The 16,314-nt window shown below is 41.0% G+C and overlaps 1 protein-coding gene across 1 annotated transcript in view; it reads right to left on the bottom strand.

Annotated features, from left to right (window-relative positions):
- Nucleotides 1-13,560, bottom strand: part of LOC106584145 (BMP/retinoic acid-inducible neural-specific protein 3) — a 97,356-nt gene extending 83,796 nt beyond the window's left edge. The window contains exons 1-2 of the mRNA XM_014169064.3: nucleotides 12,971-13,560; nucleotides 12,211-12,542 (exon numbers count right to left, since the gene is read on the bottom strand). Coding sequence (XP_014024539.1) covers nucleotides 12,211-12,488 — 278 coding nt within the window. The 5' untranslated portion in view covers nucleotides 12,489-12,542; nucleotides 12,971-13,560. The remainder of the gene's footprint in view (nucleotides 1-12,210; nucleotides 12,543-12,970) is intronic.
- Between the last annotated feature and the right edge of the window lie 2,754 nt (nucleotides 13,561-16,314).

Below are 16,314 nucleotides of genomic sequence, written 5' to 3'. Positions count from 1 at the left end.
GTGTTGCGTGTCAGGTTGGTCACTGTGAAAGAATATTTGTGCAAATGACCAATAAAGCAAGTATGGAAAAATGTCCAGACTATCTAGGGTAGCTGTGCAAGTAATGTAGTGGAGTGGAGTCCCAAAGTGGCTGCAAGGTTCTAAGAGGCTCTGATGAAGTTAAGTCTTTTAAGTTTCCATTAAGGTTGTGCTATTGGTTATCGATGACAATGTGGAAGATGTAGATGCTGTTTTACACAGGGTCAATGAAAATCTGTTTCCCCCTTCTGTCTCCACTATCTAAAATGAATTTTTCAGTTTTACTTACCCTCAAACTTTGGAAACAAAGAGGCCAGGTTCAACTCATTCTGTGTATCTTTGAAAAGCTGTCCAATGATTGGCCTTGACCTCTGCATTTAAGTACAGAAATAAATGAATGTTAGAAACATAGCTAGCTAAACTAACTTGGCTACATCAAATTTAAGGTAAACTAACGTTAGCTAGCTAACAGAATTTGCATCCATCCTCCTCAAATTCACAGCTGCCACTGTCAGAAACCATTGAAAACCAGTACAGTAACTCTAACTAACTCAATCAATCACCATGCAAGCATGATATAAGCCTGCCAAATAGCTTGGTTAAATTAACCCATATGGAGAATAAGTCAGCTCTAGCTATGGTAGCATTGCTAGCTAGCCAGCTAAGCTAGGTAACATAGCTATCGAGTGAACACATAGTTAGCTAGCCAAACCAAATGTCTTCAAAAACTGTACATTTGTTATATTCTGCCACAACACTTCAGTAAGCTTGCGACATGGTCGTGAGGCTAATGTTACCACAGCCAGAGACATAAGCACAGAAAAAGGCTCATTAGTTAGCTAGCAACCTAATTATGATAGGACAACCTATTTAACCTGAATAAAATTCATAATTAGTAACGTTTTTTTACTTACCGTTTTCAGTCAGCCAAAACACCATTTATCTGTCGAAATAACGTTAGCCGTTTTCCACTCCTCAGTCACACTAACTAGAACTAGAACAGCATTCTGGTGGACTTCACACACTGGTGGCGGGAGAATTAACCCACTGGCTGGGTCAAATATCCATAGCCCAACCTTGCTGTATGTACAGAAAACAACCCAACTATTGGCCCAATGCCTGTAACTCAGCAAGTGGGTCATCCAAACAACGCAAAACATTTTTTTGTGTAACTTACATCTCACAGCCATGTATGCAAAAAGCCTTGACCAGTCTGGTGCACACACATTTCTCTGTCCTCAGTTTGATTGAAGGCCTCAATCTGTATTTTTGCCTTGTAACTAGAAAGAGAGAAGGCTAGAGCTGATTTCAAGGTTTTACTGCTAACCTACAAAGCATTACATGGGCATGCTCCTACCTATTTCTCCGATTTGGTCCTGCCGTACATACAGGGCCGGTGTTGTGCTGAAAATCTCCCCCCTGCCAGAATCTTGCACCACTCTGCGTGAACGCGCACACACTCAATTCTTCATTGCTGTGACTTGCTTGCTAGATGAGATTTCTGTTCTTCACTCTGTTGTCAGTTTAGCCTACATTTCAATGATCTTAGTAGCAGAAACCATTTTTTATTTGTGTCCTTCAAGGCAGCTGTCAATGATCACGTTAGCCTGTGTTTCATTTGAATTTTTTGTGGCGGTTTGATCGCGGGGGAGGCACTAGTAATGTCTGCAGTTTTCGGTTTGGCTATTTGTTTCAAGTGTATAAATAATTCTCTCAGACAAAATTCGTCATCTGTCCCATGTCTTATTCGACTAGTAGTTGTTCTGAAATGTTTATTGCTTGCCTACATGTTACTCCCTCCTCTATGTTTAATATAACACACATACATTAATTCTTAATTTTGGTTGCCTATCCTGACGTGAAGTTTGTTCTATAACTCTGTGTGTCACAGAAAGTATTTGACTCTAGTGACAAAATTAAGGAAATTAGAAGGGGGTGGAAGATTTTGGCAAGGCCATTTTCTTGCCTGCCCCCCCCCCCCCCTTATATCTTGGGCCTGCAAGGCCTGGCACACACATCATCATCATTTTGGTAGCTCATGTTGACCAGTAGTGTGTGCCATAGAAAGTATTTGACTCTAGCCAGAAAATTAAGGAAATTAGAAGGGGGGGGGGTTTCAGCAAGGACATTTTCTTGACTGCTGAAATCCCCCCCACACCCCTTCTAATTTCCTTTATTTTGTCACTAGAATCAGTATACTTTCTGTGGCACACACTACACACTACACACATGGAAAGGCACTGGAGTGACGAACCACCCTTGCTGTCTCTGCCTGGCCGGTTCCCCTCTCTCCACCGGGATTCTCTGCCTCTAACCCTATTACGAGGGCTGAGTCACTGGCTTACTGGTGCTCTCCCATCCCGTCCCTAGGAGGGGTGCGTCACTTGAGTGGGTTGAGTCACTGACATGATCTTCCTGTCCGGGTTTGGCGCCCGCCTCGGGTTCGTACCGTGGGGAAGATCTTTGTTACCTATACTCACCCTTGTCTCAGGGTAGTAAGTTGGTAGTTGAAGATATCACTCTAGTGGTATGGTGGCTATTGTTGGCAACGTGGGTGGGGTTATATCCTGCCTGGTTGGCCCTGTCCAGTGGTATTGTCGGACGGGGCCACATTGTCCCCCGACCCCTCCTGTCTCAGCCTCCAGTATTTATGCTGCAATGTGTCGGGAGGCTAGAGTCAGTCTGTTATATGTGGAGCATTGCTTGCTGTTTGGGGTTTTAAGCTGGGTTTCTGTATAGAACTCTGACATCGGCTGATATAAAAAGGGCTTTATAAATACATTTGATTGATTGATAAGGAACAACACATGATCAAGATGAACTAGGTACTAGTTTAACGCAATGAAAGACCGAATTGTTACAAAGAATGAATGTACTTTATGGGCTACATTTCTGGACCAGAGTGCCATCAACACTCCTCACTCAGCTGTCCCTGAGAATGAAAGCTCTGTCACCACCGACACAAAGCACAGGCTCTGGAATAAACTCTACTACGGACCTCTTCTCCACAAACAAACACACACACACACACACAGGCAATGGCTGTGGCCATGGCAGCGGAGACACCACCACGGACCTCTGGCCCATATAACTTCCCCCATCACGCACTTGTCAGGAACAATAAGCCCTGTGCTCTATGAGCTCATTGTCACGACTCCCCGAGCTACAGGGACATGCTACTGTGACTGTCCTGAGGCAGAGAAGAGGTCATGCTCTGCAGTACATCATGAGTCTATATATTAACCATTTGAAGCAGTAAATGTTATATGACTGGAAACTGGATGTGTGACTATGTTTTGTGATTTTAAGGTGTCTGTGAAAATGATGTCCCTCTTGAAAGACAATATAGTATTTTATTTTATAGGCAATGAGGAGTGGCTGTTGCCGTAGAAGAACATCCCTAATAAAAAAACTAAAGTTGTTTTCACATGTTGAGCTTAAATTTAAAACAGTGAAAAAAAGAGTTCACCTGTTAGCACCACCTTTTCACATGCGTGGAGAATAACATGTTTTCCCCTCATTTGAATTGCAGTTTCACATGTGAAAATCACATTTGCCATTTTACATGTAAAAAAACTGTGGAATTGCAGATGTACATTTCCACATGTGATTTTCACATATGAATGTGAAATAATGTTGTTCTCCTCACATGTGAAAAGATGGTGTTAATATGTTGCAGAAACAATGTTTCCACCGGTAGAATTATGATGACCACATCTAAAATGTCCAAATGCGAGACAAGGGAACAATTTTGCGGGACATTCACAGAACAGTGCAATGAATACATTTTGTGGGTCAGGTTAATGGATCACATTCAAATGGCGACATACACTTCATGGCTAAAATGTGGACACCCCTTCAAATTAGTGGATTCGGCTACTTTAGCCACACCCATTGCTGACAGGTGTATGAAATCAAGCACACCGCCATGCAATCTCCATAGACAAACATTGGCAGTAGAATGGCCCATACTGACGCAGTGACTTTCACCGTGGCACCATCATAGGATGCCAACTTTCCAACAAGTCAGTTCGTCAAATTTCTGCCCGGGCTAGAGATGCCCCGGTCAATGGTAAGTGCTGTTATTGTGAAGTGGAAACGGCTTGGAGCAACAACGGCTCAGAAGAGAAATGGCAGGCCACACAAGCTCACAGAACGAGACCATTGAGTGCTGAAACGCCTAGCGCATAAAAATTATCTGTCCTCGGTTGCAACACTCACTACCGAGTTCCAAACTGCCTCTGGTAGCAATATCAGTGATCGACCCCACTAATGGTCTTGTGGCTGAAAGGAAGCAAGTCCCCACAGCAATGTTCCAACATCTAGTGGAAAGCCTTCCCAGAAGAGTGGGCTGTTATAGCAACCAACTCCATATAAATGCCCATGATTTTGGAATGAGCTGTTCGACGAGCAGGTGTCCACATACTTTTGTAGTGTAGTTCTGCTATATGAAGGTCACTGCCTGTTAAAGGGGCAATACTTAGTTTCTACATATTTTTTTGTTGTTAACTTATACATTTTGTATTTGTATTTATTATGGATCCACATTAGCCAAGGCAGCAGCTACTCTTACAGGGGTCCAGCAAGATTAAGTCAATTTATACAATTTAAAAAACATTACAATACATTCAGACTGTGTGCCCTCAGGCCCCTACTCCACCACTACAACATATATACAGTACAAAATCCACGTGTATGTGTGTATAGTGTGTATGCTATCATATATATGTGTGTGTGTGTGTGTGTGTGTGTATGTGTGTGTGTGTGAATGCACCTATGTTTGTGTTGTTTTACAGTCTCCGCTGTTCCATAAGATGTTTTTTTTATCTGTTTTTGAAATCTTATTTTTACTGCTTGCATGAGTTACTTGATAGAGTTCCATGTAGTCCTGGCTCTATTTAGTACTGTGCGCCTTCCATAGTTTGTTCAGAACTTGGGGACTGTAAAGAGACCTCTTGTGGCATGTCTTGTGGGGTATGCATGGGTGTCCGAGCTGTATGCCAGTAGTTCAGACAGTTCGGTGCGTTCAACATGTCAATACTTCTCATGAATACAAGCAGTGATGAAGTCAATCTCTCCTCCACTTTCAGCCAAAAGATTGACATGCATATTATTAATATTAGCTCTCTGGGTACATCCAAGGGCCAGCCGTGCTGCCCTGATCTGAACCAATTGCAATTTTCCAAAGTCCTTTTTTTGTGGCACCTGACCACACGACTGAACAGTAGTCCAGGTGCAACAAAACTAGGGCCTGTAGGACCTGCCTTGTTGACAGTGCTGTCAAGAAGGTAGAGCAGTGCATTATCATAGACATACTTCTCCCCATCTTAGCTAATGTAGTATCAATATGTTTTGACCATGACAGTTTACAATCCAGGGTAACTCCAAGCAGTTTAGTCACCTCAACTTGCTCAATTTCCAAATGATTTATGACAAGATTTAATTGAGGTTTAGGGTTTAGTGAATAATTTGTCCCAAATGCAATGATTTTAGTTTTAGAAATAATTAGGACTAACTTATTCCTTGCCACACACTCTGAAACTAACTGCAACTCTTTGTTAAGTGTTGCAGTCATTTCAGTCGCTGTAGTAGCTGACATGTATAGTGTTGAGTCATCCACATACATAGACACTCTGGCTTTCCTCAAAGCCAGTGGCAATTCATTAGTAAAGATTGAAAAAAGTAATGGGCCTCGATAGCTGCCTTGGGGAATTCCTGATTCTACCTGGATTATGTTGGAGAGCCTTCCATTAAAGAACACCCTCTGTGTTCTGTTAGATAGGTAACTCTTTATCCACAATATAGTAGGGAGTGTAAAGCCATAACACATACGTTTTGCCAGCAGCAGATTATGATCGATAATGTCAAAGGCCATACTGAAGTCTAACAAAACAGCCCCCATAATCTTTTTATCATCAATTTCTCTCAGCCAATCATCAGTCATTTGTGTAAGTGCTGTGCTTGTTGAATGTCCTTCTCTATAAGTATGCTGAAAGTTTGTTGTCAATTTGTTTACTGGAAAATAGCATTGTATCTGGTCAAACACAATTTATTCCAAAAGTTTACTAAGGGTTGGTAACAGGCTGATTGGTAGGCTATTTGAGCCAGTAAAGGGGGCTTTACTATTCTTAGGTAGCGGAATGACTTTTGCTTCCCTCCAAGCCTGAGGGCACACACCTTCTAGTAGGCTTAAATTGAAGATGTGGCAAATAGGAGTGGCAATATTGCCCGCTATTATCCTCAGTAATGTTCCATCCAAGTTGTCAGACCCTGGTGGCTTGTCATTGTTGATTGACAACAATCATTTTTCACCTCTTCCACACTAACATTACAGAATTTAAAATTACAATGCTTGTCTATCATTTTTGGTCAGATATATTTGGATGTGTAGTGTCAGAATTTGTTGCTGGCATGTTATGCCTAAATTTGCTAATCCTGCCAATGAAAAAAAATCATTAAAGTAGTTGGCAATATCAGTTGATTTTGTGATGAATGAGCCATCTGTTTCAATGAATGATGGAGCTGAGTTAGCCTTTTATCCCGGAATTTCATTGAAGGTGCTCCAAAGCTTTTTACAATCGTTCTTCATTTCATTTATCTTGGTTTCATAGTGTAGTTTCTTCTTCTTTTTATTCAGTTTAGACACATGATTTCTCAATTTGCAATAAGTTTGCCAATCGGTTATGGAGCCAGACTTATTTGCCATTCCTTTCGCCTCATCTCTCTCAACCATACCATTTTTCAATTCCTCATCAATTCATGGGGATTTAACAGGTTACAGTAATTTTCTCAATGGGTGCATGCTTACAGTGGCTTGCAAAAGTATTCACCCCCCTTGGGATTTTTACCATTTTGTTGCCTTACAACCTGGAATTAAAATAGATTTTTGGGGGGTGTATCATTTCATTTACACAACATGCCTACCACTTTGAAGATGAAAAATATTTTTTAATTGTGAAACAAACAAGAAATAAGACAAAAAAACAGAAAACTTGAGTGTGCATAACTTTTCACCCCCCAAAGTCAATACTTTGTAGAGCCACGTTTTGCAGCAATTACAGCTGCAAGTCTCTTGGGGTATGTCTCTATAAGCTTGGCACATCTAGCCACTGGGATTTTTGCCCATTCTTCAAGGCAAAACTGCTCCAGCTCCTTCAAGTTGGATGGGTTCCACTGGTGTACAGCAATCTTTAAGTCAGTACAGATTCTCAATTGGATTGAGGTCTGGGCTTTGACTAGACCATTCCAAGACAATTAAATCTTTCCCCTTAAACCACTTGAGTGTTGCTTTAGTAGTATGCTTAGGGTCATTATCCTGCTGGAAGTTGAACCTCCGTCCCAGTCTCAAATCTTTGCAAGACTGAAACAGGTTTCCCTCAAGAATTTCTCTGTATTTAGCACCATCCATCATTCCTTCAATTCTGACCATGAAAAACATCCCTATAGTACGATGCTACCACCACCATGCTTCACTGTGGGGATGGTGTTCTCGGGTTGATGAGAGGTGTTGGGTTTGCGCCAGACATAGCATTTTCCTTGATGGCCAAAAAGCAAAATTTTTGTCTCATCTGACCAGAGTACCTTCTTCCATATGTTTGGGGAGTCTCCCACATGCCCACATCTCCCACAACCACCAAATGTGTTTGCTTATTTCTTTCTTAAGCAATGTCTTTTTTCTGGACACTCTTCCATAAAGCCCAGCTCTGTGGAGTTTACGGCTTAAAGTCATCTTATGGACAAATACTCCCATCTCCGCTGTGGAGCTTTGCATCTCCTTCAGGGTTATTGTTGGTGTCTTTGTTGCCTCTCCCTCCTTGCCTGGTCTGTGAGTTGTGTTGGGCGGTCCTCTCTTGGCAGGTTTGTTGTGGTGCCATATTCTTTCCATTTTTTAATAATGGATTTAATCATGCTCTGTGGGATGTTCAAAGTTTCTGATATTTTTTTATAACCCAACCTTGATCTGTAATTCTCCACAACTTTGTCCCTGACCTGTTTGGAGAGCTCCTTGGTCTTCATGGTGCTGGTTGCTTGGTGGTGCCCCTTGCTTAGTGGTGTTGCAGACACTGGGACCTTTCAGAACAGGTGTATATATACACTGAGATCATGTGACAGATCATGTGACACTTAGATTGCACACAGGTGGACTTTATTTAACTAATTATGTGACTTCTGAAGGTAATTCGTGGCACCAGATCTTATTTAGGAGCTTCATAGCAAAGGCGGTGAATACATATGCACGCACCACTTTTCAGTTTGAAATTTTTTTAGAATTTTTTTAAACTATTTTTTATTTTTTTTTCACTTCACCAATTTGGACTTTTTTGTGTATGTCCATTACATGAAATCCAAATAAAAATACATTTAAATTACAGGTTGTAATGCAAGAAAATAGGAAAAATGCCAAGGGGGATGAATACTTTTGCAAGGCACTGTATTAGCAACTGGAATAAGCAATTTCATAAATGTGTCAAGTGCAGTGCCTGTTTGCTCGTCTTTACTCACCACGGAGTAACAGACATTCTTTAGTAACACTGTATAACCTCTTATTTACTATATTAGGCCCAGCCTTTGAAACTTTGGTTTTCCTAGATATGGCTACTATATTGTGATCACTACATCCAATGGATCTGGATACTGCTTTCAAGCAAATTTCTGAAGCATTAGTAAAGATACGATCAATACATGTTGATGTTTCATTCCTGTGCTGTTTGTAACTACCCTGGTAGTTTGCCTGATAACCTGAACCAGGTTGCAGGCACTAATTACAGTTTGAAGCTTTTTCCTGAGTGGCCAGCTTGATGAAAGCCAATCAATATTTAAATCACCCAGAAAATATACCTCTCTGTTGATATCACACACATAATCAAGCATTTCACACACATTATCCAGATACTGACTGTTAGCACATGGTGGTCTATAGCAGCTTCCCACCAGAATGGGCTTTAGGTGAGGCAGATGAACCTGTAGCCATATTACTTCAACAGCATTTAACATGAGATCCTCTCTAATCTTTACCGGAATGTGGTTCTGAATATAAACAGCAACACCTCCACCATTGGCATTTATATATTTTCTATAAATGTTATAACCTTGTATTGCCACCACAAAATTGTCAAAGGTATAATCTAAGTGAGTTTCAGAGATAGTCAGAATATAGAATATGAATGTCATCTGTTACTAGCAAATTATTGATTTCATGAACCTTGTTTCTTAAGCTACATATATTAATGTGAGCTATTTTGAGCACTTTTCTTCTGGGATGCTTACTTGCATTCATTGCTTTACTGGGAAGCTCAGCAGCAGTAGATGTGCTCATGTTCTTTATGTTAGTGCAGGGTGAGCTGCTCACAGTGGACTTCCTCCTAGGGCACACCGGCTTAGTGCTAACAGTATACATCTAGGCACATGATTACTGCATACAATAGCTGTAGGATCAGTAAAAGCATTCAGGGCAGTTAAAGGGACATACATTAGGTTACTTATATTGTGCCTACTGACGCCCTGGTGTAATGTACAATTGCTGAAGCATTATGACAACTCTGCAGCACAATGGTAGTGATTAGCTGATAATAATATCAACCCATTGCTTCTTGAAGAAAAAATATATAAATGCCTCATGAGTTTAGTTGAACTTTCATACCCCATCAGAACCCCAAATATAAGCTTGTTTTACTTCAATGTCTGAAAACAAAGTAAATGTAAACAACCAGAATACAAACATGGTTAAAACTAAAATGTTTAAATCATGGATGGTCAGTCCTTGCATCCAATAGCGTAGTCTATGGATTTGAGAGTGGTTGCATTTCTCCAGCCACATATCTTAGCTCTTTACTGAAACTGTGGTTGGAGTAATAGTGTAATTGAGTAATTGTGTTAATATATGGTGCAATCCTCTAGTGAGTGAGTTACGTTTGTGTCATTAATATCAAGCAAAATTTCTGAAGTCGATGACAAAATTCTTAGTATTTCAAACAAAATTAATGAAGTTGAAAGCAAAACATAAACCCCAAAGTACTGATAGAGAAACAAAATAGTTCAAGGAAATAATTGCATTTTTTTTCTTCTCATAAATGGATACAAATGTTGTTGTTTTTTATGATAATGCGATAAGAAAAATGCCACCCTCCTTCCTGCAATTTTCCCTATCTTTGGTTATGTTACCCTGGTTTTGCTTTCGCTGCCTTTTTTCCTTTTGCAAGTTTTGGCACGTTCATTCCAGCAACATAACACCCTGCATCCCACTGCTGGTTTTCCTCTGAAGTTAAGCAGGGTTGGTCCTGGTCGGTCCTTGGATGGAAGACTAGATATAGCGGGAAGTGTTAAAAGTAAAAATAGAGAAAAGAATTCACTGTGGGATTTATTTTTTTTAGGAGGCAAAAACATGAAAAACAAATATATGAAACTTCACTTGTGTCCGAAAACCACGTCTGACTGGTGAAAATGACACAAGAACATATATTATCACGTGTCCTAAAACCACATTTTCTTTTTTCATGTGTTTTTTTTGTAAAGGCAGTGGCATGCAGAGTTACATTTACCATTCATATCCCCATTAAAGACTATTTAGTGTATGATTCAAACTTGTAGGGGTTTATTAAGGCTGTGTGCCTCTTCCTAACAAACATGGTTGTGTATCTAATTAAACAGCAATTACTCCCTAATTACACGCAATCACTTCTTAGATCAACCAGAGTCAAGGTCATTTTCAGCTGAGAGAATGGTCAGAATTAAAGTGTGGTGATATGTACACAAATAAAAGGAAATTAAATACAGTAGCCCTTGGTTAATTCTACCAATGTTGTACATTTGTATGGTATAGGAGTTGGCATGTTTTGGCCGACAGTCACAAAGCTAATCTGTCACAGCACCAAAGTAATCCCTGCTCTCGACAAATACCTACAGCCACTACACTATCCCTGGGCTGGGTGAGGAATGTCGTCAATAATATTCCATTCAAAGCTTTAGTCGATTCAGGGTGTCTTTGTCTCACATTATATAGGCTCAACCACAAACATAACAACACAACAATGTGGATACAAAAGACAGAAAATAATATAATATGTAAAAGCACATATTACATAGTAATATTCAACTCCTATGGTTAATTCAGAGTCTGTACTACTTCTTATCTTAAAATAACAAGGTTTTACATGAGAAGGGAGAGTTTATCCCCGATAAGGGATGAGAATCACTGAGGCGTTGCAATGCTAAGACACTATTCCTCTTTCACTTCCAGTCGGCAGTGTAGCAGAAGCACCAATGTTCTCTGCGCTAAGAGTCACCAGCAGGGGGGAGTAAGGCACTGAGACAGAGAAAGGGGGAGAGTTAACACTATCACACTCCTCTTGACTCCCTTTCCCTGGTCCCGACTTAAAAAGGTCACTGGATCACTGGAGAATATTCACGAGAGTGTGAGAGTGTAAGACAGAGAGTGTGTGTTGGGGAAGGTACACAGAGCCAGAGAATGGGGGAGGGAGACAGAAAGACAGACGGATAAATATACTGATCAGAGAGATCAGAGTAACCAGCGCAGTGTTACATTCCCCATCTGTGCCTGGCCGTGTCACCTCAGCCGGCTGCCAAACACCAGTGTGTGTCAATTAGGACCCTTCAGCTGGTATCATCCACTATGCTGTTCCAGCTATGCCATGCCCAACAACATCACACTCAACACTATTCATATGACCTGGCACACACACACATAATCGCACCTGGGACACACCGCACAAACACCCACGAGCACGCCCTGCACCTGAATGGAAAAAAACAACTACAAACTATGGGTATGGACAGGAGACAAAGCGTACAGCCCTCACTACATCAAACAACCCCAGTATTCAACCCCTGACCTTGTCAGTAGTCAGAGCAGTACATGTTATTGATGAAGACCACTGGTTGTGAGCTACGATATATGAGGCTACTCTGTTAGACTTTGCAAACTGCCTCGCCCTTCCCATTATTTTGAAACTAGAGGTACATGCCAGCTTAGGTAGGTGCAAGGCTAAACCAATTTGTTTTGTAATACAAACATACTGGCAATCTCACATGCAGCAATCTCACCTTTACAGGTATCTCTAAAGCATAGTGTCAATTTTACACTGAACCTTGCTGCTCAACAAACTCTCGATGATCTCACACGTATATCACTTAACCTTGCAGCCATCTTTAATTAATCCCCTCAGCCAGACTCACCTGTATATCGTGTACTTGGTGGTGAATCCTTGCTGGTAGCGCTCCGTAAAGTCCGAAAACTCCTGGGAGTGATGAAAGGGCCCTTTGTCAGACAGGAGCCAGGCAAAGGGCCCGGTGGCATTGCTGGAGCCCCCAGCATCTGCAGTGGCCCCAACCCCAGTACGGCTGGCCCCCGTGGCCGCCGCCACTACCACCCAGCACTGGAGGAGGCTTAGAGTTGTACACTCACTGAGAACCATCAGAGCCGCCCGTCTAACAGTGATACACCGGCCACTCATGCTTCCCCCGCACCCGACGACTCTTCATTCTCCACAAACTTCTCTCCCAGTGTCCTAGAGGAAAGAATTGAGACCGAAAGGATGGTTAGATGTTATAGAGGGAGATGAGTGTGTGTTGGAATGAGAATAATAAACAGAGGCTAACATGTCGTCACTGCGTGTGTGTTTGTGTGTGTTCTTAGTGAAATACTGTAGGTTCAGGAGCTTGTTATTTCTTGACCTTCTGCTTTACTGTAGTCTTCCTGACATTTTTCAATAATCAAGTAGGCTTTTAAAATGATCTCCTTTTAAGATGATCTCCTGAATTACCACGATGCAATTTAAATACTATAGTATAATGTGTACTGTTAATGTTCAATGTTTTCCCATCAATACACAGCCTACTTCATATAATTAGGTAAATAGCCTTTTCTACACAGGTGTCAAATTGACTGCATTTAATAGGCTATTGTATTTTCACAAATTAGTAAATAATTGTTTACCTGATTCTGCAAGCTGTGTTGTACTAATCACTGAAGTTGTTACAATGTCTCCCTGGTAGACCAGACGATGAAGTTGTTATCAGCACAATGCACAGGAGAACGCGCATGAGATGGAGACCAAACAAGAAAAATCTATTTTCACTGGGTCAGATGCGCATACGCTATAAGGCCACGGAAAGTTGATGAATAAGCAAACTGAGCGACATCCACCTGAATGGCTGGATCCCCCTCTCACCGCATCATACCTCCAGTGGGTACCCTCGATGATGTAAAATCCAAAGGAAGGAGAAGGCAACACAGCGCACCAGACAGTCGAACAAGCGAGCGTCGCTCGTTCCACTGAAGGAAAACAAATTTCACCTTCTGCAGGTGAATCTTGTGTTTTTCCAGGGATAAAATAAGTTATTTATGATGTTCCATAGAATAAACAACACATGCATGCACTAATACCTGGTTGCTTTCCCCTCCTCGTCAAAAAAAATCCAAATGGTCCTCTTTTCCAATTGATTTTTACATTTGATTGGAGAGACTCACTTGGAGCACTGTGCACTCGAGTCAGTGCAATGCTTTCTTATACTCCCGTCAGTGTAGTGGCATGCATCTGAGTGATATTCGCTTGCTTGCTCTCTAGCACTATTAAAATGTCCAAGTTATTCCTAAACCGAGCCTCCTCCACTCCCCATTGGCTGAAGCGAGATAAGAGAGGCATGGTTTAGGTCTGGCTGTATAACAGGACGGATGGTCAATGTGCTTACCCAGACAAAAATGTAAGTACCCAGAGAAAATTTGTATGTACATATATGCTGGGGAATTAAACATATATTTACATATATGTCCAGAATATATTGATTAAATGTATAACTTGAGCACATCATTGTATGTAAAAATATAAAAATATATATGTAAATTAAATATGTATCATGCTGAATTGTAATGTTGAGTCTATTGACATCTGGTACCTTGGCATTAGGTTCCCAAAGTGGGGTTTGCATGCAAAGGTCAAACATTATCATACAGCTATTGAGGCTACTTATGAAACATAGTAGCTATGTTTATTTCAAAAAGAGAAAAATGAACCAAGAACATATTTCTCCCGAACTTTCAATCACAATTTGAAATGTTCCTGAGCCAAGCCCCTAGCCACCTCAAACTGACAGAGCAGCCATTGCAATTGTGAATATTCTTCAGATGAAGGAGAAGAGCAGTTGTCAGCCCCAAACATCTTTCTCATGGATAATGGCATTTTATGTGATTATATAATCAGAAGATATTTTCTTCAACTGCCTGCAAACAAGCGTTTTTACCGAGCTATAGTAGCTAAAACAGCTAGTAAGCTAGCCAGCTGCTTTAGTTTGACAACACAACATTCAGTGTGACAGACCAAGATAAGAATTGTTTTGGATATTAACCTCTCTGGGGTATGTGGGACGCTAGCGTCCCACCCGCGGGACACACTATTCAACAGCCAGTGAAATAGCAGGGCGGCAAATTCAAAACAACAAAAATAAATGTTTGTTTTGTTCGATAAAATCCATCATTTATGTCCAAATACCAACTTTTTGTTCGCGCGTTCAGTCCACTACTCCAAATGCAGGAAGCGTGCGCAAAATGTCACGGCGAAAAGTAAAAAAAAGTTCTATTTACGTTCGTAGAAATATGTCAAGTGATGTATAGCATCAATCTTTAGGATGTTTTTAACATAAATCTTCCATAATATTCCAACCGGACGATTCCAATGTCTTCAAAAAAAGAAAAGGAACACAGCTAACTCTCTCGTGAGTGCGCGCAACTGAGCTCATGTCATTTTCTCACTCATGTACTTCCAGGAGCTCTTATTCTTTCCCTATTCACAGTAGAAGCATGAAACAACATTCTAAAGACTGTTGACATCTAGTGGAAGCCTTAGGAAGTGCAAAATGAACCCTAAGTCACTGTATACTGGATAGGGAATCACTTGAAAAACTACAAACCTCAGGTTTTTGCTTGCCATATGAGTTCTGTTATACTCAGAGACATCATTCAAACAGTTTTAGATACTTCAGAGTCTTTTCTATCCAAATCTACTAATAATATCCTACCTTCTGAGCCTGAGTAGCACGCCTTTCATCCGGACGTCAAAATACTGCCCCCTACTCTAGAGAAGTGATATTAAAGCTCTGAGTTAATGACATCTAGCTATGTGTTAGATATCATTTAATTGCAAAAGCTAGCTAGTTAATGGTAAATGTTGCTAGCCAAGTGTCACGTGTGCTCCCTCTCCTGCCTCTAGGTCACCAGGCTGCTCGTTGTGGGGCACACCTGTCAGATTTGTTGTGCAAATCTGTTGTTCTGCCCCTGAACAAGGCAGTTAACCCACTGTTCCTAGACCGTCATTGAAAATAAGAATTTGTTCTTAACTGACTTGCCTAGTTAAATAAAGGTGAAATAAAATAAAAAAATAAACCTGACAAACCGGCTGAGGCCTGAGAGCCTGATGAGCCGGCTGAGACGTCCCCGGTTGCCTCGGTCGAGGCACGGGAACCTGTTCACCAGCTGAGGCATGGGAGCCTAACCATCCCGCTGAGGTATGGAAACCCGTCAGTTCGGACCCGACATCACCTCCAACACAAAAAAATAAAACACACCACCTGATGTTTCCCTTTGGTGAGGTGTCATTCTGTAAAGATGTGCGCTGAGAGTTGGGAAACAAGTTCAGGGATTGAGTGTTTTAATAAATAAAGACAACAAAATAAGAAACTTGAACAACGCACAGACATGACGCAGGAACAGAAACAATGACACCTGGGGAAGGAACCAAAGGGAGTGACATATATAGGGCAGCCAATCAAGGAGGTGATGGAGTCCAGGTAAGTCTGATGATGCGCAATATTGGTGACAGGTGTTTTATTTGACCTTTATTTAACCTTTATTTAACCAGGTAAGCTAGTTGAGAACAAGTTCTCATTTACAACTGTGATTTGGCCTTGATAAAGCAAAGCAGTGGTACACGAACAACAACACAGAGTTACACACGGAATAAACAAGCGTACAGTCAATAACACAATAGAAAAAAAGAAAGTCTATATACAGTGTATGCAAATGGCGTGAGGAGGTAGGCAATAAATAGGCCATAGTAGCGAAATAATTACAATTTAGCAGATTAACCTGTTAGGGCTAGGGGGCAGTATTGACACGGCTGGATAAAAAACATACCCGATTTAATCTGGTTACCACTCCTACCCAGTAACTAGAATATGCATATACTTATTACATATGGATAGAAAACACCCTCAATTTTCTAAAACTGTTTGAATGGTGTCTGTGAGTATAACAGAACTCAAATGGCAGGTCAAAACCTGAGAGAT

The sequence above is a fragment of the Salmo salar genome, chromosome 23 (genome assembly GCF_965601325.2).
Source record: "Salmo salar chromosome 23, fSalSal1, whole genome shotgun sequence".
Lineage (NCBI taxonomy): Eukaryota > Metazoa > Chordata > Actinopteri > Salmoniformes > Salmonidae > Salmo > Salmo salar.
This window is presented reverse-complemented; position numbering and strand designations above follow the sequence as displayed.